Source organism: Haliotis asinina, chromosome 11 (assembly GCF_037392515.1).
Source record: "Haliotis asinina isolate JCU_RB_2024 chromosome 11, JCU_Hal_asi_v2, whole genome shotgun sequence".
Lineage (NCBI taxonomy): Eukaryota > Metazoa > Mollusca > Gastropoda > Lepetellida > Haliotidae > Haliotis > Haliotis asinina.
In genome coordinates this window covers 36,687,648-36,710,991 of record NC_090290.1, presented here as the reverse complement: position 1 = coordinate 36,710,991, position 23,344 = coordinate 36,687,648, and the positions used below count along the sequence as shown (strand labels likewise).

Sequence of the window (23,344 nt, the reverse complement as noted above, 5' to 3'; positions counted from 1 at the left end):
TTAGTTTTAAGTATCAGTGAATCAGTTGAGGTGTTAGGATAGCTCAAACTAAGAAGAAATATTCTCAATAATTATGAACCAGACTATAGTCTACAGGTTTGTCCCACAAGCACTGATTACAGAAAATCAACTGAAAAGAATAACATTCAATAATTTACCAGACCTACCAGACTAAAGGCTCTTTTTCATACATGCATTAAAGAGACTAAGAACGTTTCATATATCAAACTTACGTAGTGTCTTGAATTTTTAGATTGTTCATTGATAGTGACCCTCTCGTTCCCGAGCTGCTGAATGACCTATAGAGGATAACATTTTGCTCGCTAAACCATTCCTGGAAAACTTTGGCCGTTCTATTATTTCCAACGTCCTCATTCTCAAAAATAGTTCTGCTTTTTTGATTGTTGTAAGTATATCGGTATATCTGTGTCAGACATATAATGTATATCGCATAGCTGATACTCAATATTGAATACTATTAAAGACGTATTAAACCCTTGGAGGCTAGAGGGCATGCCATATGTCCATCGATCTTCTTCAACTTCAAAATTCAAAATATATCGCTTAAATGTGGATCTACTGTACAGTAGGCAGTCTAACATGTCTGTGAAATTCTCGCACAATATTCACATTTGACCGTAAAGACGACTAACGTGAGTAAGGTGTTATTCATATAGGCGTTTCACGTCTCCGTTGTATATCTGCGAGAAAGTTTGAAGCAGGAAGGAGTTACCCCCCTGCTTGTCTTCTTTAATACAAAGTTAAAAAAGTATTGACTTCCGGAATAGAGGTAAACCTCTTTCTACAGATCGAAATGAACAGTAGTGAGCCAAATGCGAAGATGGAAGTTGAAGAAGACGAAGCTCAAGGATCCGAGAGACCCCCTTCTGTTGTGGAAAGATATTTTGAACAACGGTTTAAAATTAGTACGTTGTACATGTAAAATTTAATATACTTGTGATTAGAAGGGAGGTAACTCATCACTTACATCAAACCAGTGATAACTGTAAAATCGTAATAATACTACATGTGCACTGCTCACCTCTTACTATTACTGTTATTAACATTTATTCAAGAAATCAAATATGATTAAGCAATGTCTGTTGTGTAGTAGCCAATGCTTAGACGGAGAATTGGCATTAATAGGTGGGATTCATCGATTGACTGCTTGTAGTTTACTATGTGTTATGCAGTTTACATTAAGTAACATGGGTATAGAGAAAGGGTGCTAAGACTTGCTGAATTGGTTTGATTGTCTCTTATTAGACAGTTGCCATATGGCATTTATAGTGATGCGTATGGCAATAAACAACAACAACCAAACTAAGAAGCTATGTAAATATTAGGGTTATAGCTAAAACGGCACCACAGCAGAACGGCACCAAAATCGTTTGGTGAAAACGGCACCAAATTGGCGAAAACGGCTACTGATTAAAGGGCTAAGACGTCACCATATATCAAACATTGTTATATTAACTTTATTGACTTTATTATTATGTTGACTTTTATGGTTTAATTGTTTGTAATGTTTAAATGTTTATTTCAAGTTATCAAGCATTTTAACTCAGTGGATGGGCCCATGAATTGCCGCACATCTCGTCAGGAGTTGGGACAAGGAGAGATCACCATCCTTGAACTGGTTCCACAGTGGAATATCAGCTGTAGGGGGATCGAGTATGGTGGTTTCAATCGTAGTTCGTTCACGGTCATCATGGTCGTCTGGAGGTGGCAGTGACGCTGATGATATATTATGTTAGATATATCAATAGCCCTTACTTCGGCGTCCAGATCCATAGCTTCTTCTTCTGGGGGATTTGACTAGGCAGTTTATTCCAGACTTAGATGGAAGTTGACGGTGTCCAGCATGTTGTCAAAGGAATTCCCTTCACACCGAACACATACATAGGAAAAATCTTCTTCATTTGCGCATATCTCACAGTAGCGTGATGCAGATATACCGGTGCCACAAACTCTTTGAGTCCATAACTCACACTGGTCGCAAGACACAGCATGTTTATTTCTTCGGACAGTCTTATCGCATACAACACAGTGGTGAAACATTGTGATGAATGATGTGTATTGGGTACATGTCTGTGTTTTAAATACAGTATGAAGGGTGCGATGTTTTTACTTTCCAAACATTGTCGGCAGAGTAGACACATTTATTATCTAAACATACTACACGCAGCTTGGGTATGAGAAGCACTTTCCAATCATTGTCGGCAGAATAGACGTATTTATTATCTAAACATAATGCAAGCAGCTTGGGTATGAGAAACACTTTCCAATCATTGTCGACAGAGCAGACGCATTTATTATCTAAACATAATGCAAGCAACTTGGGTATGAGAAGCACTTTCCAATCATTGTCGGCAGAGTAGACGCATTTATTATCTAAGCATAATGCAAGCAGCTTGGGAAACACTTTCCAGTGCTTGCAGTATTGGTGAGTGTTAGTGTTGAATGTTGATAGGCATACTTACCTGATATATTCCTGATATATTTTTTATTTATATTTAGGTAATATATATGTTTTCACAAAGTCTATTTACGAAACACTAAAGTGATCATATCAACGTTCATCCAAAGTTCACAATCCAATAACGTCTACTTACCTAATATATATGTTTTTATTTCACAAAGTCTATTTACGAAACACTAAATGTTTATCCAAAGTTCCCAATACAATAAAGTCATCATATCAATGTTCATCCTTTTTAAAATTGTATTTGGTGACGTTTTTACCAAGGGAAGGATCCGTTCTGTCCAAACGGTGACGTTTTCGCCAGGTGCCGTTTTGCTGTGGTGACGTTTTAGCCTGCACCCAAATATTAGGGCTGCAACGAATGCACTATGTGGCGAATATAATATGTATCATGAATATGGGTAATGAATACGAATAATCATTCATGAATACAGTATTATAGTTAAGTGATTGATGCACAATATGGAACACCCATGTTAATAGTGCTAAGTTGTCCCAACAATAACCATTTAACTCCTGCCACTCAAATTTGGTATGTAATAGATATAGCTGAGTGCAGCCTTGACAAATTAACATGAGTTACAATACTGCAAACCCAGTACTTGTTCCATTTAGGGTATCTCACATTGGAACAAGACACACCCTTCAAAAAAGCATAAATATTTGTTAATATTTGGTTCTGGTAACCAAGAATATCTGTGAATATTTGATGGCTTAAACACATGTTTGAATTCAATGGGATTTTTCTGGAGGAATGTTCCACAGATTAGCTGTGTGATGAGTTAGTAATGTAAATGTGCAAAGTTTCCTTGTCCATGATACTGGTGGAATACTGCTACGTGCCATGTAAAACCATCCTCAGTGTGAAAATTCAAGTTCATTTGCATTATATTTGTTTCTGTCAATATCAAACAGGATATCTAGGAAAGACTCTTGTTGTTGAAGATATGTAGAACATTTACAAGATGTGTAGGATGGGCCTGACTCTACCTAAGTACCAGGTAGTACCTTTCTTTTGCCCAGCTTTTATGTATACCTCTGTTTTTGGTTCCTTGTATTATAGATGTGAAGGGGAGGCAGAGAGAAGACCACTGTGTACTGTCCCATTCAAACAGGTAATGCTCTTTCTTCTGGTCATCGCTTTTGAACTTATCTGCGAAACTGTCAGGTTTCAATAGGGGCAAGGGTGGTTCAGTCAGTTTACTATGCTGGGTACTGCCTTGAATGTACAAGAAACATAAGATTCAAGTTTTAGTTCCCAGTGATTATGTTTCGTGGTTTGACATTACCATTTTCTTGTTGTAAACATCTTACACTTGCATTGTTTAGGGCATTCCTCCCAAACCAACCTGACGGGTTCTGATATAAATGGAATGTAGTTTAAAATGGTATTTAATGCAATCCAACCAAACCATGATTTTCTACTTTCAATTCATTTTGCCCAGGTTACTGTACCAAAGCTAAAGCACTTTCATAATGACTGTTATTAAGAAATGTGTGTTAACTAACCTGAAATCTAATCTTTGAAGGACATTTAGAAGTGGCATGCATATAAAAAGCAAGATTGTGCATGTCAACTTCGTTATTGTGATTCACAATAAAGAATTGACAGCCATAAATTGTGCTTCCTAAAGGTCAGATACAATGAAAAAAAAAACAAACATAACTAAAACACAATTGTCACTTATTCATGACATATAATATACATTGGTAATTGTGAAATAGCAAATAAACAAAATTATAAGCCTGCAATCCCGAATCAAAAGTGCAATACTTTGTACTTTGGTTTACTTCCCTCGAAATGAAGCACCAGGGAGACCGAACCCGGTCAGAGTGAGTGGGTGTGCACTCAAGTGTAATGGAAACTTTTTCGTGTTTTTTTTTGCATTATGTTATTTTTCAACTTTATAAACTGAATTTGAATATTTGATGATTTGTTTCTGTAAGTCCATACCAAAAGGTATCAGAATCTGCAAAATTGTAGTTTAGGTTGCATGTGACTTTTAAACTGAAACCTGTCAGGAATGAATACATAGATTATATTAAAGTGTCATAATGTAGTTCCTAGCTGGTACATAAGATGCCATTTATTGGTGCACAGAACTTTAAATACACACTATACACAATAACATAGCGTGTATATGTACATTCATCTTTCTTTTTCAGAATCTGCATCATCACATTAGCACAATCTCATCCTGTTGTTGCCCAAAAGAAAACCGTCACATCTGTCAACTTTAAAGTAAATGACAACCTTGACAGACTTGACAACAAAGTAACTGGAAAATCAAAAAGAGTGAGTCTTCTTTTTATTATTTATCTAAATGTTGTTTATCTCATGCTGGGTGCTCGTGTATCATGAATAATCATTCATGAAGCAAAATCAAATGAAATGATGATTACAAATCATCCGAAAAGGACAAGCACTTAGTATGCTACACAGTGTTTTATTTTATGGGATATTCTGACAGACAGGGACTGATTTTGACAAGTTTTCCTACTGATGTGTTTTGCCATGGAACTGATTCATTTTCAGGATCATACTAAAGAAAATTTATTTATGGCAGCAATCTTATAAAAATCATTCAATTTAAAATCATTATGGATCAAATTATCAATGGTGCTTGCTAATGTACTCTAAGAAACTACAGACATCCCATAGCAAGGTGACTTCCGTGGAACCTTTTGTAAACATTAACTGAACTGTGCATGAAAAGAAAACATATTCTGATACTTATCTCCTACATTTGGTAAGCTACACTCCGATTGATCAGTTTGAAAGTGGGATGTGCTTTGTTTACTGACATCTTTTGTGTGATATTGTTGGGATGGTTATCTGCATACAATATTGATGATGAGTTTACAAAGGAACATGGATCGAAGGCTTCATGAAGATACTCCATTTCAGGGGGCCCAGATTTTGAAAGCCAACTCGCCACTGTGTAAAATCACATGTGATGATGGGTCGGAGTACACTGTATATAGCTGCATCAGAGGAATGCTGGTTGAGGTCAATGAACATCTGTCACAAAAACCAAATCTTGTTGTAGATAAGGTAAGTTTTTTTCATAATCTCTCTTTCCTGTTTTTCTGTGTAGTATTCTTGAGTTGAGCAGGTCTCAAATAGGTGATATCGGGTTTAACATTGCTTTCAAGACCATATATTGACATGTATGTGTGTGTTCAGACGTGTGTGTTCAGTATTTAGTCTCTGAATATATACTCATGGAACATGACAGTAGAAGTTCTCCTGTATTCTTGTCCAGGTTTCTTAACAAAGTGTATATTGCGCTGTGGGTGGAGTTCTGGAAATAAATAAAGTAACACTTGTACTTTCATGTGTTTCCTTATTTGTTTCTATAAGTATATATAATTTTATTTGTAACAAAGGAAGAATTGTAGTAAGGGAGCCCAAGTGAGACCAGAGAATCGACTTACCTCATTTAGGGCTTTTGCATTGCAGGGAGGGCAAAGTTGTAGGGAAAATAATATAGTTCAGGGATTGTGAGACAAACTATTGTGTGTTACTGCTTGTACTGGTCTGGGTATATTATGCTTGCCCAGCTTCATACCATGCTGTAGTTTAACACAGAGGCCCAGAGTTTCAAAACTCCACTGGACACAGGTTCTCTAAACTTCCCATATCCACTTGACCAAATATTTAATTTCACTGTATCACAAATTGCAATTTGGTTTCGTTTGCAAATAATTTTTATCTATGTTAAACAACTGATGTAAGCTAGTAGCAATTCAATTCATCATCACAATACATATATCAAAACATGTCAGTAGTTTTAGCACTACTGTTCCCAAGGGAAGTTTAATGTGGATATTTACCTGACCAATCTGAGAATTTGGGCATCGGGCACTGGTATATTTCAACACAGCTGCTAATGAGGCCTTGGTGGTGTTAGCCTTCTGGAATGAAGTTCATTGCTGTGCATATGCGCTGGCAAGTTGAGCATTTTCGCAAGAAAAGAGAGATGTTTCATCATCATACCTTTACTTATAGTGCGTTTGACGGAAAAGCAGGCCGATGAATTGCAATCTAACTCGAAAACTATTAAACATAAAATACCCAATGAAATGCTGATCATAATTAAAACATTATACCAACTCTCTGAGGTTTTTGCAGAATTTTTATCCTAAAAATTAAGTTGTTAAACAAACTATCATAAAAATACTGACACAGTTCACGGTTTGTTACAAGGGAGGAGTATAGAGATAGGGACAGCCAGGTGTTCGAGAAGCACGTGCACAAATGCCACCAAAGTTTTTGATTCATGCGCCTGTGCTGTGCTGTGCTGTCCATCCTTTCTCGCACACCTGGCTGGTCCTTTCTCTGCACTCCTTCCTTGTAACAAACAGTGTAAAGCTCCACTAAATGTATTCATAGTTTCGTATTCATCACCACAAGAAATTTTACTGTATCCTGTCTATGAATACATCTATTGTGCACATAATGAGAGACTAGTATACTGATAAAACTGTTTACCACTTTCATTGTTTAATTAAAATTCCAGTGTTTTTCTTGCACCTGTTTCTTACATTGGATGACAGTATTAGTTATGAAAACACTATTTAGAAAAAACCTAGGGGAATTCCTTGCAATTGGTAATACCATTAAAAATGCATATATTTCGATTATATTTGATAATTATTCACCATGAGTTCTCAGATCTGGCTTCTGATTTCCAACACTATTTGCAATATACACAGTTGTCAGGTTTTCTTTCCAGCATCTGTTGGTGCAGATATGTAGAAATTTGTATCATAGCCTAATGTTATACATATTACTATTTCTATATGGCTAGTGATAATATTTCAGAAAGAAGTACAGCTGAAAAAAACAGGCTTCTACTATGATGTGGCCATGGAGTCAGCAGTATCAACAGAGTTGATTATTATGATCTGAAACTTCAGACTGCAATCAGATCAAGTAATTTGGAAATGTATGTTGATTTTCATAAGTTTAATGTTTTTTCAAAATACTATGGTGCAGTGGATATCTCAAGCATAGATACAGGATGAGTGGAATCTGGTACAGTTTGATATACAAATTTGCTTGCCCTACAGAAAAAAAACAAACTTGACTGCGATGTCAGGCAGTGGATTATTTCCACCTCTGTCAAGAGGCTTCTTTATCAGAAGCATACCATACAAACCATACAAATCTTACATGCTTTTTATATGTAAGTGTATACCAGTCTATTACATACGAAGACGACATATTGGGGTTCACATTTTCCATACAATATCCTGGGGCAAAATATCGCTTTGTCATGTTGGCGTTATGTCATGAACAGTGCTATGACATCACGTTTCTTCTGTGACGTGTGTTCAACATGCGGCCCTGACGGGTAGCCAGCCTATGCATGAAAGCAGATTTGGGTTCATTTTCCTCAATTTGACGACTTCGGAAATAAACAGAATATTATATTCGTGCCCATAGCATACTGTGTTTTCGACACTCATGCCTAAATATTGGTATTTATTACCCACGTGGTGAATGTATGGGTAGTTGCATACTAATGTCGTACGTCACACGCGTCATATCGCATTGACTTATGGCATAATGACTTGACCAGAGATTACAAGGTGATGACCACCAACATGCATCTTGACATCGGTTACCAAGGGGGGCAGGCGTAGTGACATCATTACCGTGTGATGTCATGCTAAAAGTGTACAACAGTAGAACATTCTTCCACATTGTCTTTCTTAAACCGGTTTCTGTTCGGAACCATTAATATAGGAAAAATACACTATTTTGTCAATTTAATGCATGTAAGACATGGGTAATAAATATAATACCACACTCGGTGGTATTAAAAACATATGAATTATACGAAACTCGTGGCCTTCCCATGGTATCTGACCGAGCGATACCATAGCAAGGACACTCGTTTTGTATAATTCATATGTAATGAGACCTCGTGTAGTATTCTCTATATCCCTCGCTCTTGCTAGGGAGGTACCAACATTTAGGCACTTGTGTTGTAAACAATATCCTGTATTATAACTTAAAATGGCAAGCGTGATACAATGATGCCTGGAAAATTTACCAGCCATAGGGCCAGTAGCTGTGGAGATTTGCTGACCAGACTGAATTTTTACTAGCCACAGGCTAGCTGGCCAGTGTTTTTGTCACACTATGGTGAGTATGCATTTGTATGTGGATTTAACTAAAATGGTAAATATAGATGGCCATTGTCATATAATAGTGACATCCCTCATTATTTAGGGCTTATTATTAAGACAAAAGATAAGGTGAAAACTATTTGATTATTATTATCATATTTAGCTATCATATCATATTATTATTATCATATTTAAATAGCATATGTATCCATGTAACTAGTACATGCACAAGGCGCTGTTATTTTTTTCCCTCAGTCACTGGATGTCAATCTCGGTGTCACATTGTATTATCAGTACAGTTACACAGAGGATTAAACTCCTTTAACCAGTGTTCGGAGATGTGACGTCACCATGGCAATCATAGCATGAAAGAAATAGATGTTTCTTATGTCTTAGTCTATGCCTCTCTTCTTGGAATATGTGTAGAATGCAGTAAGTCAGTCTGTGAGATATATTTGATTTGTTTGTTTACATACGAAAGCAAAGAAAACATTAGCTGTTTGAAATAGCTTAGATAGTTATGGCCTCAGTCATTACTTGGATGAAGATATGCTAATGATTGGTCCCAAGACATTCTGATGAGATAACTGGAATAGGTGAGCTTTATAGTTGGCAGGTATTCCAGGGTTCCAAATTCCATCTTCTAAGTGATTGTGCACTTCTGAAATTCATCATGCCATAGTTAGATAAGACATGAGACAGGTTTTATTATCATTAATATTATTTATACTATGAGAAATGAACTTACAAGTTCCATGTGAAGATCTGTGTTAGAAAAGGTCTTCAGCAGTCTATGTATTTTTGTCGTGAGAGGACTCAGTCAGAGACATGTATGTGAGATAGTCTATTGTCTCTTGCATGCAAGATGGGTGAGATCATCAGTTCTGACTGTAGCACTTCACCCTAGTTTATTCAGTCACTGTTGAACCAAGTTGAGTGGATGTGAACAGACCGTAAAATCCCCAGGCATGGTGGTTACATGACTGTGGTGAATAAACGGATTTCTCATTCTCAGATTCCATGCTTTCATCATTTGTTCTAAAGAGATTACCAGTTGTAATGTAATTGGGTTGGTTGACTTGCTAACTTGTGTGATGCACTTCATTGTATCCTTATGCTCATGGTGTCAGTGAGTAGACTATCTTCCTAAACGCACAAACATTTCCAAATCCCGGTAAATGGACCCACACACTGACAATAAGTGTTGGGAATTGGAATCTAAATCCACTGTCAGTTATTGGAGGACTTGTGGTGAAGGATTATCGATTATAATGGAAATATGTACATTTTTAATGTAATCACCAGCTTAAAAGAGTTTTTTCCGCAGGTTTTTGCTGATTGATGTTTATTCATAACTAATACTGTCATGCAATGACATGCACATGTGCAAGAAAGACACTGGAATTGTATTAATAAAAGTGTTTGGGGTAGCCTTGTTGTTAAAGCTTTTGCTCTTCTCGGCAAAGGCCCAGCTTCAGTTCCCCAATAGACCTACACCTGGCTTCTTATACATAGAGTGATATCATCCCTGTGGTTATCATAACCCGTTTGTTAAGAGAGCGTTAAATTGTAAAGAGAGTGTTAAATTTATCTTGGACCACATAGTGGGACAAGGCCTGACCCCAGATCAAACTAAATCATCTCCAGTGTTTCTACAGTCTTATATGAATTAGGAGAACACCAACTTCCCATGCTCTTAACTTATTAAACAAAGAGGTCCTTAGATAGTCGACATTGATCATGCTGTTGTGCACGGATCGTCTGGTCCAGACTCGATTATTTACGGACCAGAGCCATATAGCTGGGATATTGCTGAGTGCAGTGTAACACTGAACTCAGTTACTCATTTTGAACATACATTGTATATTAAGCTGTAACCTTTGACAGCAGAATAGTATGTAATTTTATACTGGAAGAGCGATGACCTGGGCAAATTTGGGATGTTGTAATCTAATCCTGGCAATGAATTACTCACATGATGAAAATATCTACGTCAAGTATATTCTTGCCTCGTTAATTTTTTCAAGATATATTTAATAACTCATTCACCGATATATATTTGCCATCTTGAAATAACTTGAAATGTGGAGAATGTTGTTAATCTTCCTGCACTGCATGTACAGTGTCAGTAACACCACATAGCTTGGACCTGTTGATCAATGGAAACAGGAACAGTGTTAGGAGTTATCTGGCATCATATCTCACTGTTTTTCAGTCCTCTTGAAGCTCAAGAGCCATGTGTCAGATGAAGGTCGTAATTTGTTTTCACTTCTTACGTTTTATCTCATTCCTGGACATAATTGAGATTCTCTGCCACTCTCAATTATCTGAAAGGGGAAAATGGGGGTGAGGACTTCCCTGTGCACTCTTCCTTGCCAACATTTTTGCCAGGTTTCTCATACATACAGGTATCTATGAGTTCACCTTGCTGCATTTGTTACACTGGTCCAACTACTGCACTTACCCTTTGTAATACAAACCAATAAAAATTTGTAGTTATGATTGTTCTTTAAACAACTTTTATCCTAAGTTGAATAAAATTTTGAGATATTAATTTTCAATTTGCAAGGTACAATTATGACGATTCCCAAACGTATTTTCTCTTTATTTGGTTTCCTTTTTGGTTTAAGGTGAAATTCATTGCTACGTTTTCACTGCAAACAGACTATGAGTTGTTCTTTTCTCCTTGGTATACAGGCTGCACAGATGTGATAGTTTGCCACAATGTTAGGTTGGATTTGAATACTTTGTTTAGTTGGATTTTTGCCATTTAGTCAAATTCTTCAAGTAGGAACATCACCATAATGAGTTTAGTTTCAATGTTTGTTTCTAGTGTGTTACGATCTGTTGTCAGATAAGATGTTTACCTCAGGTACTTCATGGTGTATGAATACTTTTATTGATGTAAATAATCAAGTTTTCAAATCACATAGAGTATATGTTTAACGGGGGAGACAAAAGGGGTATTTAGTTTAAATGTTTAATATATATTTTGTAACTAGTTACATATTGTGCAGAGCAATTTATGAATTTGTAATATTATGTGCAACGTCATTTGTGTTTTCTGTAAATCGTCTCATTTTAAATAGTGTATGGGTAGAGAGATAATGCTTTGGAAAATCTGAGATGATATTTTTTATTATATCTGTTGGTATTTTGCTTCTAAGGTAGATAAGGCCTTCAGCAACCCATGCTCGCTGTAAAAGGCGACTGTGCTTGTCGTAAGAGGCGACTAACGGGATCAGGTGGTCAGGCTTGCTGACTTGGTTGACACATGTCATTGGTTCCCAGTTGCAGATCGGTGCTGATGTTGTTGATCACTGGATTGTCTGGTCCAGGCTCGATTATTTACAGACCGCCGCCATATAGCTGGAGTATTGCTGAGTGCGGTGTAAAACTAAACTCACTAACTCACTCACTGTATGTCAGGACATACCTTGTGGCTCAGTTGTCTAAGTTGCCACAAATGGCTGAGTACAGCTCCTACATTCCTCAAGACAGAATGCACAATGATGGATGCTAATCCTAGATTTGATGTGTGTATGATTCTGTCAGTGGTACACTTGTGCTCATAGATTTCAAGAAGATTTCACAAGAATGGTAAACATGTATCACTCACTCACTCACTCACTCACTCACTACTCACTCACTCACTGTGGTTAGTGTAAGCATGGCAGTGGCAGTTGGCAAGCCTACAATTTAAAGCTTTTGTTATCAGGATGATTTGATTACCCATACATTTCTGTTGTTCCCAGAGGTGAGTGATATCCGGTACGTTCCCAAACCTTTACTTATCATTCCAAATATAAGAAATAACAAATAAGAACATGTTTCATAACCTCTTCTTTGTGAAATAAAACATTGTACGGTAGATAAATATTAACTACATATGCTTATCTGTGCATATTCAGGAAAACATTCCAATGTTCAAAGACTTCCAATTTTCCATGCTCCTCGAATAAACAACAATGTGTATCTAACAGAATACTTGAAACACATCACTATCCAGTATGATACTTTGCCTTCAGGTTTACAGTGGGTTAAGGCTTTTATCAATGAAACCATGTAATCAGTTGTGATATTGTTGGAACATTGATGAAATAAGCGTAAATGCATACTCGGCCACTCCTGGTCTTGATCAAGACACATCACGTTTACATTGTGTGTTGCATTGTAAGGGAGACAACTTCTGACGGCTTATGATCCCGTCTAAATCAGCTTCAGTACTGTTCTCAAAGGTGTCGGTACAGCCACACAATGGTGATCAGTCCCCAGGCTTTGACCCTATGCAATGGGAGTGTCGTTATTCAATGACGTATTTTCATTGTTATTGCCACCGTGTTTCTTGGCTTCCCACAGGGTGTTGTGCTTGTGCGTTCTATTGGGTCCTCCGTGTAGTAGTAGTTGAAGTATTGGCCCGTCAGTACGACGACCCAGGTTCGATTCCCAACATGGGTTCGATGTTTAAAGCACCAACGTCGGGTATGCCTGAAAATGAAATGTAGAAACAGTCCTTTAACATAAGAGTAGATTGCCCTGGCGATAGAGCCCTAATTGCGTCTCTACACTTGTGACAGGGATCGTAGGTCATCTTTTAAGGTACCATTATTCAGGTTCGGGGAAACCTGGCGTAACTTGAAAACAGAGAGCTGTTTGGAAAACCCTCACTCACTCATTTGTGATAGGCTTTAACCTAAACAGTACTACCAGCTCGTAGCCGCCACTATGTTGATATGTTTCATAACAGAATGCCACTAGGGGCAAAACGTGTCCAGAACCTATGGAGAATCCGTGTTGGTATTGGTTTGCCAACAATCTTTGCGGGTCGTAAAACGCAACTTAATGGATCTGGCAGCCATGTTTGGTGGGTTTCTTTATTTGTCTGGTCCAGTCTCAATTATTTTCAGAGCTGAAATATTGATGCCGGCGAAAAAAACAGAATTCTGTTAACCTAATAAAGACTGAAGGTTAATGTAAGTCGGCAGTAATCAATGATTCTGTTTTGTAACCAGTGAACTGACAGTACGCTGATCTCCTTATTATAACCTGTTCTTTTAGTGAGAGAGGACGTATTTGAACGGTGATCTGGATGCTTATGCACATGCAAATGCTTATCATAAAAATGCCTCCCAAAGAACAAATTTCACTGTATTTTGTGGCCCATATATAAGCCTGGGCAGTTGAGAACGACGTTAGCCAGCAAACAAGCCAATGACAGTTCTCCTGCTTTGGAAGCTCATTCATATTGGATTGTTAGTATCCAGCCCATCGACCTGATTTGGACACATCGCAGACGTACACAAATGTCCCTAAAAGGGATAATCATGTTTGTACGAAATACGAAAAAAAGCTGGTATATTTCGTGCGCAAATAGCACTTAAATGTAATTTAAACTGGTTCTTTTTGAAACTTTAAATGGAATAAATTGCAGGAAATGTCGCCTGATATTTCATTCTAGATCGCCTACGTTTTCCCCACATCCGTTTATGTGTTGAAATATCTGTGTACTGACATCGGCGGGTGACCCAAACTAGAATATTTACCCCCGTAGTTGGTACGCTCCCTCGCATCGTTCTGTTCATGATCACAAGTAATTGAGACAATTTTATAAAATCTCGTAAACTACAAAAACTTGGTTTGGGGGAATTCAGTGGCTGCTGGTGTAACCTTTCAGAAGGTTTGGATTCTGCGTTTGATTTCCAACAGGGATGGTGTGTTTGGCCTTCGGTTGCATTTGATTGCCAACTTGGAAGATGCATTCGGTTTTCCAACTTGGTGTGTCGTTTGGTTTCCAACATGCAACATGTTTCTATGATCTCTGCATGTACGTCGCGACATGCATGAACCTGTGTGTATCTGTTTTGAGTCATTCATGCATGCTGTGTTCGGTTGTTTAAACGCCATGCACTGCAATAAAGGCTGACTTTGATTGATTGTGGGTTCAACAGTCAATCCCGTTAGTGACATCATGAGCTTCGATACACGCGTTTGGGATACGAAGACATGTATGTACCTATTCAGCGAGTGTTACCACGCACAAGCAATGGTTGTGGAACACCAGTTATGACCTGGATGTCCATGAGGTTATGTGTATTCAGGGACGTGCTGTGGTATGCATAATCACCTCCGATATGTGATGACAAAAATTTTTAAAAAAAAGTTCCAGTTACCTCTGACAACGTGTCTTTGACCAAGCAAACCCCAAACAGAGTGCAATTATGAGATGATAAATATGAATTACAAGGAACTAGTTTCTTCAGATGTGTAAACAATTCGCTCATCGCATCTTTCCAGACAGGATGTTGATGCGCGGATTTATACTGGGAATTAAAGTGATGGTATCTAAGAAACTCGAACGGTCATCGTGGACGGCAAACTTCGTATCGTCAATATGAAATGCTGCACGAGAATCTCGTATTCAAGCATGGCGCCTTTCGGAGACTGTGATGTGTACATTGGTTATTTTGCGTTGTGTACGAGGTGTTATTCCCATTTGATTATACAAATTACACAAAATCTACAGATAACAAAAATAAAACGGAAAAAACAAACACACAAAAAAACGCAATCTACGAGATTACAAAATAGCACTTTATACGAGACTTACGCAATGTGCATAGCAAACGCTGTTTGCAAGACAAAGGCAAGATAAAGGTACTTGCAAGACAAAGGCTATTTGCAAGACAGACTGTAAGGCTATCTGCAATACAAACACTATCTGCAAGACAAAGCAAGGCTATTTGCAAAACAAAGACCATCTGGAAGACAAAAGCTATTTGTTAGACACAGGCTATCTGTAAGACAGAGATCATTTGCATTTGCAGAAAAAGAGGCAACTTGCAAGACAAAAGCTATTTGTTAGACACAGGCTATCTGTAAGACAGAGATCATTTGCATTTGCAGAAAAAGAGGCAACTTGCAAGACAAAAGCTATTTGCTGAATGCAAACTATCTCCAAGACAAAGGCTAACCTGCTTTCTTGTACTTATCCGATTTATCAACGTATCAATGTCTTTTTTATGGTTGATGACATTTATTAGTTTCTTGACTGTTTATTGTTTCGTCTCTGTTGCAGTAAATGCTTCTAGTGTAATAATTATTTCCAAACTGTGATCCATTCTGAAAACTGTGTGATACGGACGTAGAGACCGATATAAATATACTGAACAAGGAATGTCACGTCTGGTGCCATAAGAACAAACTAATTATGTACTACTCAGATGACCGACAAATTATAGTTGTGACCCTGTGTTTATGTTTGCATATAACTCACCTGTTTCATGTTAATTGTATCTTTAGCATGAAACAATACGCGGGGGAACTCTGTCCGAATCGTTGACGTCCTCCTCTGTTGTCGAGGCCTGATCAAGCGAACAAACATGATGTCAATTAATGAGTATCTTCTTGCATGACGTTGAGCTGATCTGAATAGGGGATCAATAATGACGTGGTAACTCGCTGTTAAGATCTTGCAATGTTCTCCTTCATTTTACAGAACAGCTGAAACTCGAAGGACTGAAAGCCGCTCCTTTGTTCCAGGACGATATTGATTGAGAATAAATAGGTCATTTCTGTTCAAAGAAAGGATGGGATAATTCATTATATTTCATTATCCAAAAATGTAACTCTCAAGCGTAAAAAATGCAAGTTTCTAATGAGAAAGCTTTATCGATTTCTGCAACCCTTCAGCGTTTTGCTTGTTAAATGTGTTTAATCCGGAATAATATCTGTAGTGATCTCCCTCAAAACATAACATCGTTAATCATGGCGAGGTGAGGGTTTACTTTGCATTCAGTGTTATTGCACTGCTATCGTGACGTGCATGCGCGGGTGTGTTGCTGCTTGCACTAGTCTGGACAAATGCTGGTTTTAAAGTGCTAATCCACGCCGCAATTTGTCACATACTACATTTTTGTTATGGGTTTTCTTATCATCACGAATCCGGCAGGGTAAGACCATGTGCCATTTTTACATGTCTTTCAGTATGATGCTTCCGGGGAGATGGTTTGGGGTGGTGGATGTGTCGAACCACCTTCCGTTTTCGCTGAGAGTGAGTTGGGTTTTACGCCCCTTTTCTTACCAACAGAGAGCACTGGGGCTGTTATATTTGTGCCGTATTGAAACTATCGGTACTTAACTGTACACGAATTCTTTATTATGCTTGGATATGTTAAGCAAATGGGTTGCTGGTGGGGGTTTGTGGTGGTTTGAAGTAGGTGTGAATGGGTGATGTGAGGCGGTTGGATCATACCCGTTATGGAAAAGGTGACATCTATGTTTGTTTTGTTCTTCGGGAAGCCCAATGACTAAAATAGCCTCACATCAGCACCCCCCCCCCCCCCCCCCCCTTAACATTCTTCCACTATTATGATTGTTGTTTAGATAGGGTGAACTCTTGCATCATTTAATCATTCAGATATGAAATCGTAACTACGATTTGGTCCCTGGATGCATGTAATGGCTAATGAGTGAATAAGTTTAGTTTTACGCCACACTCAGCAATACTCCAGCTGTATCGCGGCGGTCTGTAAATAATCGAGTGCTGACCAGACAATCCAGTGATCATCAACATTAGTTTCGATCTGCGCAATTGGGAACTGATGACATGTGTCAACCAAGTCAGCGAGCCTGACCACCCGATCCCGTTAGTCGCCTCTTACGACAAGCATAGTCGCCGTTTATGGCAAGCATGGGTTGCTGAAGGCCTATTCTACCCCGGGACCCTATGGGAGGGTGTACGGCAGTTGTCCGTCTGACCCCGCCTGCTCACCCATGTTGCTATCAGGGGGGATTTTGTTTTCTGATATTATAATTTATCCATTAATGCTGATGACAAGGGTTAGCATTATGAAAGGATGTCTCGTTCTTAAAGACGAAGTGCTGAGTACTTATGTAATGAAACCTTGTAGATCCTCCTGATACTGTTTCAAAGGAAATCCGGGGCGGTTTGGTATAGCCTTCGCTCATCACGCCGAAGACCCGGGTTTGATTCCCGACATAGGTACAATGTGTGAAGCCCACTTCTGGTGTCCCCAGCCGTTATGCTGATGGAATATTACTAAAACTATTAAACTATACTCACTCACTTAACAGTAGATCCAGAAATCTAAATATGTAATACATAGTACGGTAACCACAAGAAGCACTCAGATCGAGAGTATATAAAGAGATTTTCGGACAAGGAAGTTATATAGGGTTATCACTGTATGCCTTGATAAAGTCCATATACTGTATTGGGTTGCAACCCATGACGCCCATTTTTGCGAAACTGACATGCCGACGTCAGTTAATTATTATTGATGATTGATCGATTAATCGTTTGCAACTGTGATCATCATTCCAGTCCTTTTATTTAATGGCCATCTGGTTTCCATAGAGAAGAGCTGGCCTCGTGCACGGATGACCCTACTCGCTAGTGGATGTATTATACACACTACTGACACAGATGTATGTCATTTTGTTAAGTGCCAGCGGGTTATACTGGGATGGGTTCAATGTCCCCTCTCATTACAACGGAGATAGTTTAAACACTGTCAAGTCAGCGATGTTAACTAATAGCAGCGTGCGAACGAACATCCTTCGTTAGCCTAATTAAGACTACAGAGATTCTCCCATCGCTTTAGTCTTCCACAAAAACCATGTACGTATGTCATGGTAGCAACTGAAGGGGTGATTTGTTTACTCAACTCATTACCCTTGCCAGTTTCAAATTTGTGCTTGTCATTTTTTCAAGGAGAAAGCGCGCAATGTCTTAACGCGAGGCGGTGGTTATTTATCACCGGAGCGATGCGCCTGGGGCTGCTTGATGTATATCCTGGAAGCCTCCAGTCGATAAGAACCTTAAATAAATTGATGTTATGACCCTGGTATGGAAAGCGAGTTCTCTTCTAGTTAGTGATATCATGTTCGTCGTCAATTTCAGTGAGCAGTCCTGTTTTTGTTTCTTTAGATATCTATCATCGTTAATAAGACTTTAATTGGAAACTCAGAATTGCGATAAGAGAGGTGATTATTTTTTCTTGCAGTGCGATTTCTAGTGTAACATCCATGTGTTTTATCTTTCAATTGCTTTTTCGTTTTCATTTCCAGCTAAAATGATTTATCAGAAGACAAATTTCCTTTGCCCGCTTGTTTATTTTGTAACTGATATTATTCTATTAACGACTTCATGTTTGTTTTTCTAATGATTGAGGCCGGGACTTGTATATCTTGTATTGCTGCATGGAACAGGGTGGTAATGTTGGCTTCTGGTAAGGCATAAGTGAATAAAACATGACTGTTTGATATTCGGAACTCAGTGCATACAATAGGCTCCCTACATAATCATTAGAAGCAGACTTTGAAACCGAGTTAGTACTGTGGACAAATGCTTTCGTTACCGCATCATGGAAACATCACTATACAATGTAGCAGTAAGCGACAAATAATACTTGATTATTTCTGGCGTCCCCCTTTGTGATATTGATGGACTATTGCTAAAACTATATTCACTCACTCCTTATCTCCTTGTTAATCATTGGTGTTCTGATCCTGACTCGAATCCTTGACAGGCTACGCCATTACGGTGTAATGATTCAATGCTTAACAGTTTCGGATTTATTGTGTGATGTGTACAACTGATGTTTGTTAGAGCTGTTTTTGTTTGTATGTCACGATGTGTCACGTTTGTCAACAGATTAAACATTGTGGTGACACTCTTTGTTTTATTATCTCCGGAGCGGTGAGGTGGCCTTTTGGTTAAACTCTTCGCTCGTCACGCTGGACCCGGGTTCGATTCTCTCCAAGGGTACAATATGTTAAGCCAGTTTCTTGTGTTCCGGCCGTGGTATTGTTGGAATATTGCTAAAGGCTGTGTAAAACTTCTTAACATGGGCTGTTTATAACATTTGACCCTTTATTTATGACGGGGAGTATATATTTCGAGTCAGTATAATGTTGGGCAGCACCTGTGGAACTACGCCATTGCCGCCTGGTTATTACAAGCTCGTAAACGTACTTGTACATACATACACTACTATGTAAGTTTAACACAAGGTTACGTCTTCTTTCACCTCACCTGAGATAACTTGACTATTGCTGACGGGCGTTATACAACAACTATTTTTGTAAACAGATAATTTGCGAAAAAAAATGCTGACTTGGACGGAAAACACCATTCACTGAGTACTTTTGTGTCAAATATTGACAGCGCTATTCATCGTAATAAAGTGCTTTGGCAGTTAATGAGTAGGAGGAGGACATGATTCTTTGTGTTCAGTCAGGGATGAAAATCAATACTTAGGAGCACTGCACAACATCAAGTCAAATTAGAATGGATGTATGACATCTCAGTGCCAAGAGAATATTCCACAACGTAATAGGCGCAATAAAGTGAAAGAATCGAAAATTGCTGTCAACCGGCATGGTTTTCTTGCCATATATGCATCCATGTAAACTTTGACATTTGACGTTTCTGGTGTTTCATTGCAAACTGGGCGCTTCTTAAGCTGGTTTGACATTGTTTCCGCTAGTTGGATAAAACAGATAAATGTGTTTCCTAGTAAAGTGATCTCAAAGTGAAAAAAAACATCAGCAACGAAAACCATATTGATGGCTGGTCGTATCACCTACGACAGCGTGATGTTGTTGTTGACTTATGAAGTCTGATACAAGAAGGAGTGAGAAGTCTGACGTTAAACTTGGCAATAGTTTGAGTCTTCGCTATCTGACCTGGAGATCATAACTCTCCTTGGACGTCATTGTATTGTCTTTCTTGTCTTATTCCTTAAGGAAGATGATACAGCAGCTCAGAAGCAGACAACCTATAGATGGTGGAACAAAAACATCTGAGAAATAAAACTATTATTTACAATATTGATATCAATGTTTACTCAACCTATATATTGATATAAATGTTCACTCAACCTGTAATTTCTGTAAGTGAGAGTCCCAAGTATATATTTGACTAAGAAGCGAATTATCGATGGTTGGTGGCATAAGCTCAATTACATGATGAAAGACGATATGTGAGGAGGGGAGCTGCAGGGGTTAGGTGCGCGCATCATATAAGTCATGTACGTCCTCTGGTGACAAAGTCTTTATATATCTACTAATATCGAAAGCGAGACTGGCAGTTACACGAGATGTTCTTCCGAAATTATTTCGATGCGACGCTGTTTGTTATCAGGGGTTGGTTTCTGTGTTGTATGCGCTAACATTTATGATCGCCCGTCTCGTATGCAGTCGTTTGCAATGTACGCATAAGTGAACACCAAAATGTTCGATACAGTGCCTTATTTTGACCTCTTCCATATGTTCCAATGTCCTTTCTGGCGGACGGTTAAGTTGACTTTATATCTAATTTTAATGCATGGCACCGGTGGTGCATGATACAAACACCCTTTCACGTAAAAACACGGTGTCGTCCATTAGCACATGCTATACTCTGAATCGCACAATGTACGTTTATCGTTTATGCTTTTGCCGCTTAATTCAGGCTTAAGTTTTACTTTTTAGTTTCAGACCGAAGGATACATTGCTGTCGTTCTTCCACGCCTGCATGAATTCGAGAGGGAAATGAAGTCATTACTCTCACACGAAGATTACAAATCCAAAATGGCTGAGCGAGATTTGGAGGCTCCAGGTGACACTTGATCGTAACCGGTTAATATATTTGAGTGGATTAGAGAATGGCAGGAGAAATCTGCTACACACTTGTAGTTCAGCCTATGCTACGGAAGGAAAATGCAACCTATTTTTTGTATTGCAAGAAAGTAAAGAAACTGATATTACTTTTTCTGTTTATAATATTCTCGAGGATGTCCTGTTTTCTTGTGATATTTTGCATCCTTCTTGCAATATTCCAGCAAAATATTGACCCATACCATCTATTTACTATTCAAGGCGAAAATACAGTTTTGTAGGCATATCTTCTCATATCCTGACGTAAGAATCCCGATTGGACAAGCTGCTCAACATCCATGGGTAGCTGCAAGTGGCCATTAACAGGGCACGGTTGTCAGTTTTGGTGACTTGCTAGGTGACTTGATCTCGTAACTGGTGGACCAACGCTATAACATATTTGTTATTTGACGTTTAAAAGTTCTCCATATTTAATTCTCCTTTGCATTTGTTTTAACGAGTTTTCAAGTATCTTCCTCTCATCTTCTTACGGTATTTGCAAGGTAATACCACCTGAGCACTAAAACATGTGAAGACTGATTACATACTAAGCGTACCAATGAAGCAATGTGTAGAAGGGTGACTTAATAGCCAGTTTCCGTTACCGGGCGACCTCATCCTGCCCTTGCTATGATCTGGGTGTGTGGAAGATGAGTGTTGTTGACCAACTCACATCTTCACAGTTAATTACCTAATAAATCAAATCTTTCCGACGACACATGATGATTAAGTCTACTTTACCAGATTCCGCTGTCTGATTCTGACTGGGATATGATGCCATTTGGAAATGTGGAAATACCAGAATAAATGTTCGGGTAATATAAGATAAAACAAACTCTGGAACAGATAATCGCTTAGTTCAAGTCATTTCGAAAAATGAAATATTCGGAATTATGTATAAATTTCAGAAACAGTGTTTCATTTTTTGTCAGATATAACTTTGGTGCATGAACGTAAAGGAAGGACACTGTAGAGTTGGATTCAGATGCAGATTCCTTCTTTAATAATTTCTTGTCTCTTTAATAACACATGTATATTTATCATTAAATGATTTAGTGGTCAACGCCATCGTCAGTAATGTCATATTTATCTACGTCTGTGTAGTATGCTCTAACCACTGTACGGTACGAGTTGCGGTACGAGGCCTTCTGTTCGGCCAGTTTCGGTTCGGTATATGGGATATGATCAAAATTTAAAAAAACCTGAAAACACAAACATTGACGAAGAAACAAGATCCAAACCATACACTCTTTGGTAACATCGAAAACAGTAACCATAATCTGTGTTATTTTGAATGAACAAAATTATACTTTTATGACTTGACTTGACTAGAAATGACGATAAATACCGCGACATACCTTTTCAACCCTACTTTGTGTCATGGAAAGATATCATTTATTAGTGAATGTAGTATTCGGCTTGATTTGATGTCCATCTTCAATTTCCGCCTCAATGTTTCCGACGAGGAATCAGAAACAGACAGGCCGGCGTAGAATATGCCCTACAGATGATTTCGTTAAAAGGTATACATAAATGTGAACTGTGACACATGCTTTTCTCCACACGATTTCGGAAAAAAGACGAACCAAACGTGACTTGTCTGTGCTTATCCATGTACTTGACCTTTGCCTCTGGGTCAGATTTTATGATACCGCCGTTACCTGATATTGACGCGATGTGTCGAGTGAATGGATGCAAGACGATGGGATGGGTTGCACTAATGATTGGAAGGGTTTACTCTTTGAGGCTTGATTTATTGGATCAACGTAACGATTACGCCACTAAGCCGCCTTATCTGTTCAGTAGTGACGAGTAGCCGCGTGTGTCCATAACCATGAACTATCGACCATGAACCTGAACACACAACCGTAACAAGGGATAGAACACGTATATATGGATGACAACTTCTTTAATTCTAGAGCAGGGCGTTTCTATACAGGTTCTTGTATCGTCTTCAACTATGCACTGCGATGCAAGAACCTGTATCAAAACGCCGTGCTCTACAATTAAAGAGTATCATCCATATGTACTTGTTCTATCTGACGTCCAACACTTAAA

At 38.4% G+C, this 23,344-nt stretch overlaps 1 protein-coding gene across 1 annotated transcript; it reads left to right on the top strand.

Annotated features, from left to right (window-relative positions):
• Positions 1-763: 763 nt before the first annotated feature.
• Positions 764-21,419, top strand: LOC137256249 (protein Abitram-like). The gene is made up of 5 exons (XM_067793978.1): positions 764-926; positions 3,549-3,600; positions 4,652-4,781; positions 5,394-5,540; positions 21,122-21,419. The coding sequence occupies exons 1-5, from the start codon at positions 815-817 to the stop codon at positions 21,257-21,259; spliced, it is 579 nt and encodes a 192-aa protein (XP_067650079.1). The 5' UTR covers positions 764-814; the 3' UTR covers positions 21,260-21,419.
• Positions 21,420-23,344: the final 1,925 nt, after the last annotated feature.

Coding starts and splice junctions, on each gene's coding strand:
- LOC137256249 (XM_067793978.1), top strand. CDS start 815: ATGAACAGTAGTGAGCCAAATGCGAAGATGGAAGTTGAAGAAGACGAA. Junction 3,601..4,651: donor GTACTGTCCCATTCAAACAG/GTAATGCTCTTT, acceptor TTTCTTTTTCAG/AATCTGCATCATCACATTAG. Junction 4,782..5,393: donor TAACTGGAAAATCAAAAAGA/GTGAGTCTTCTT, acceptor ACTCCATTTCAG/GGGGCCCAGATTTTGAAAGC.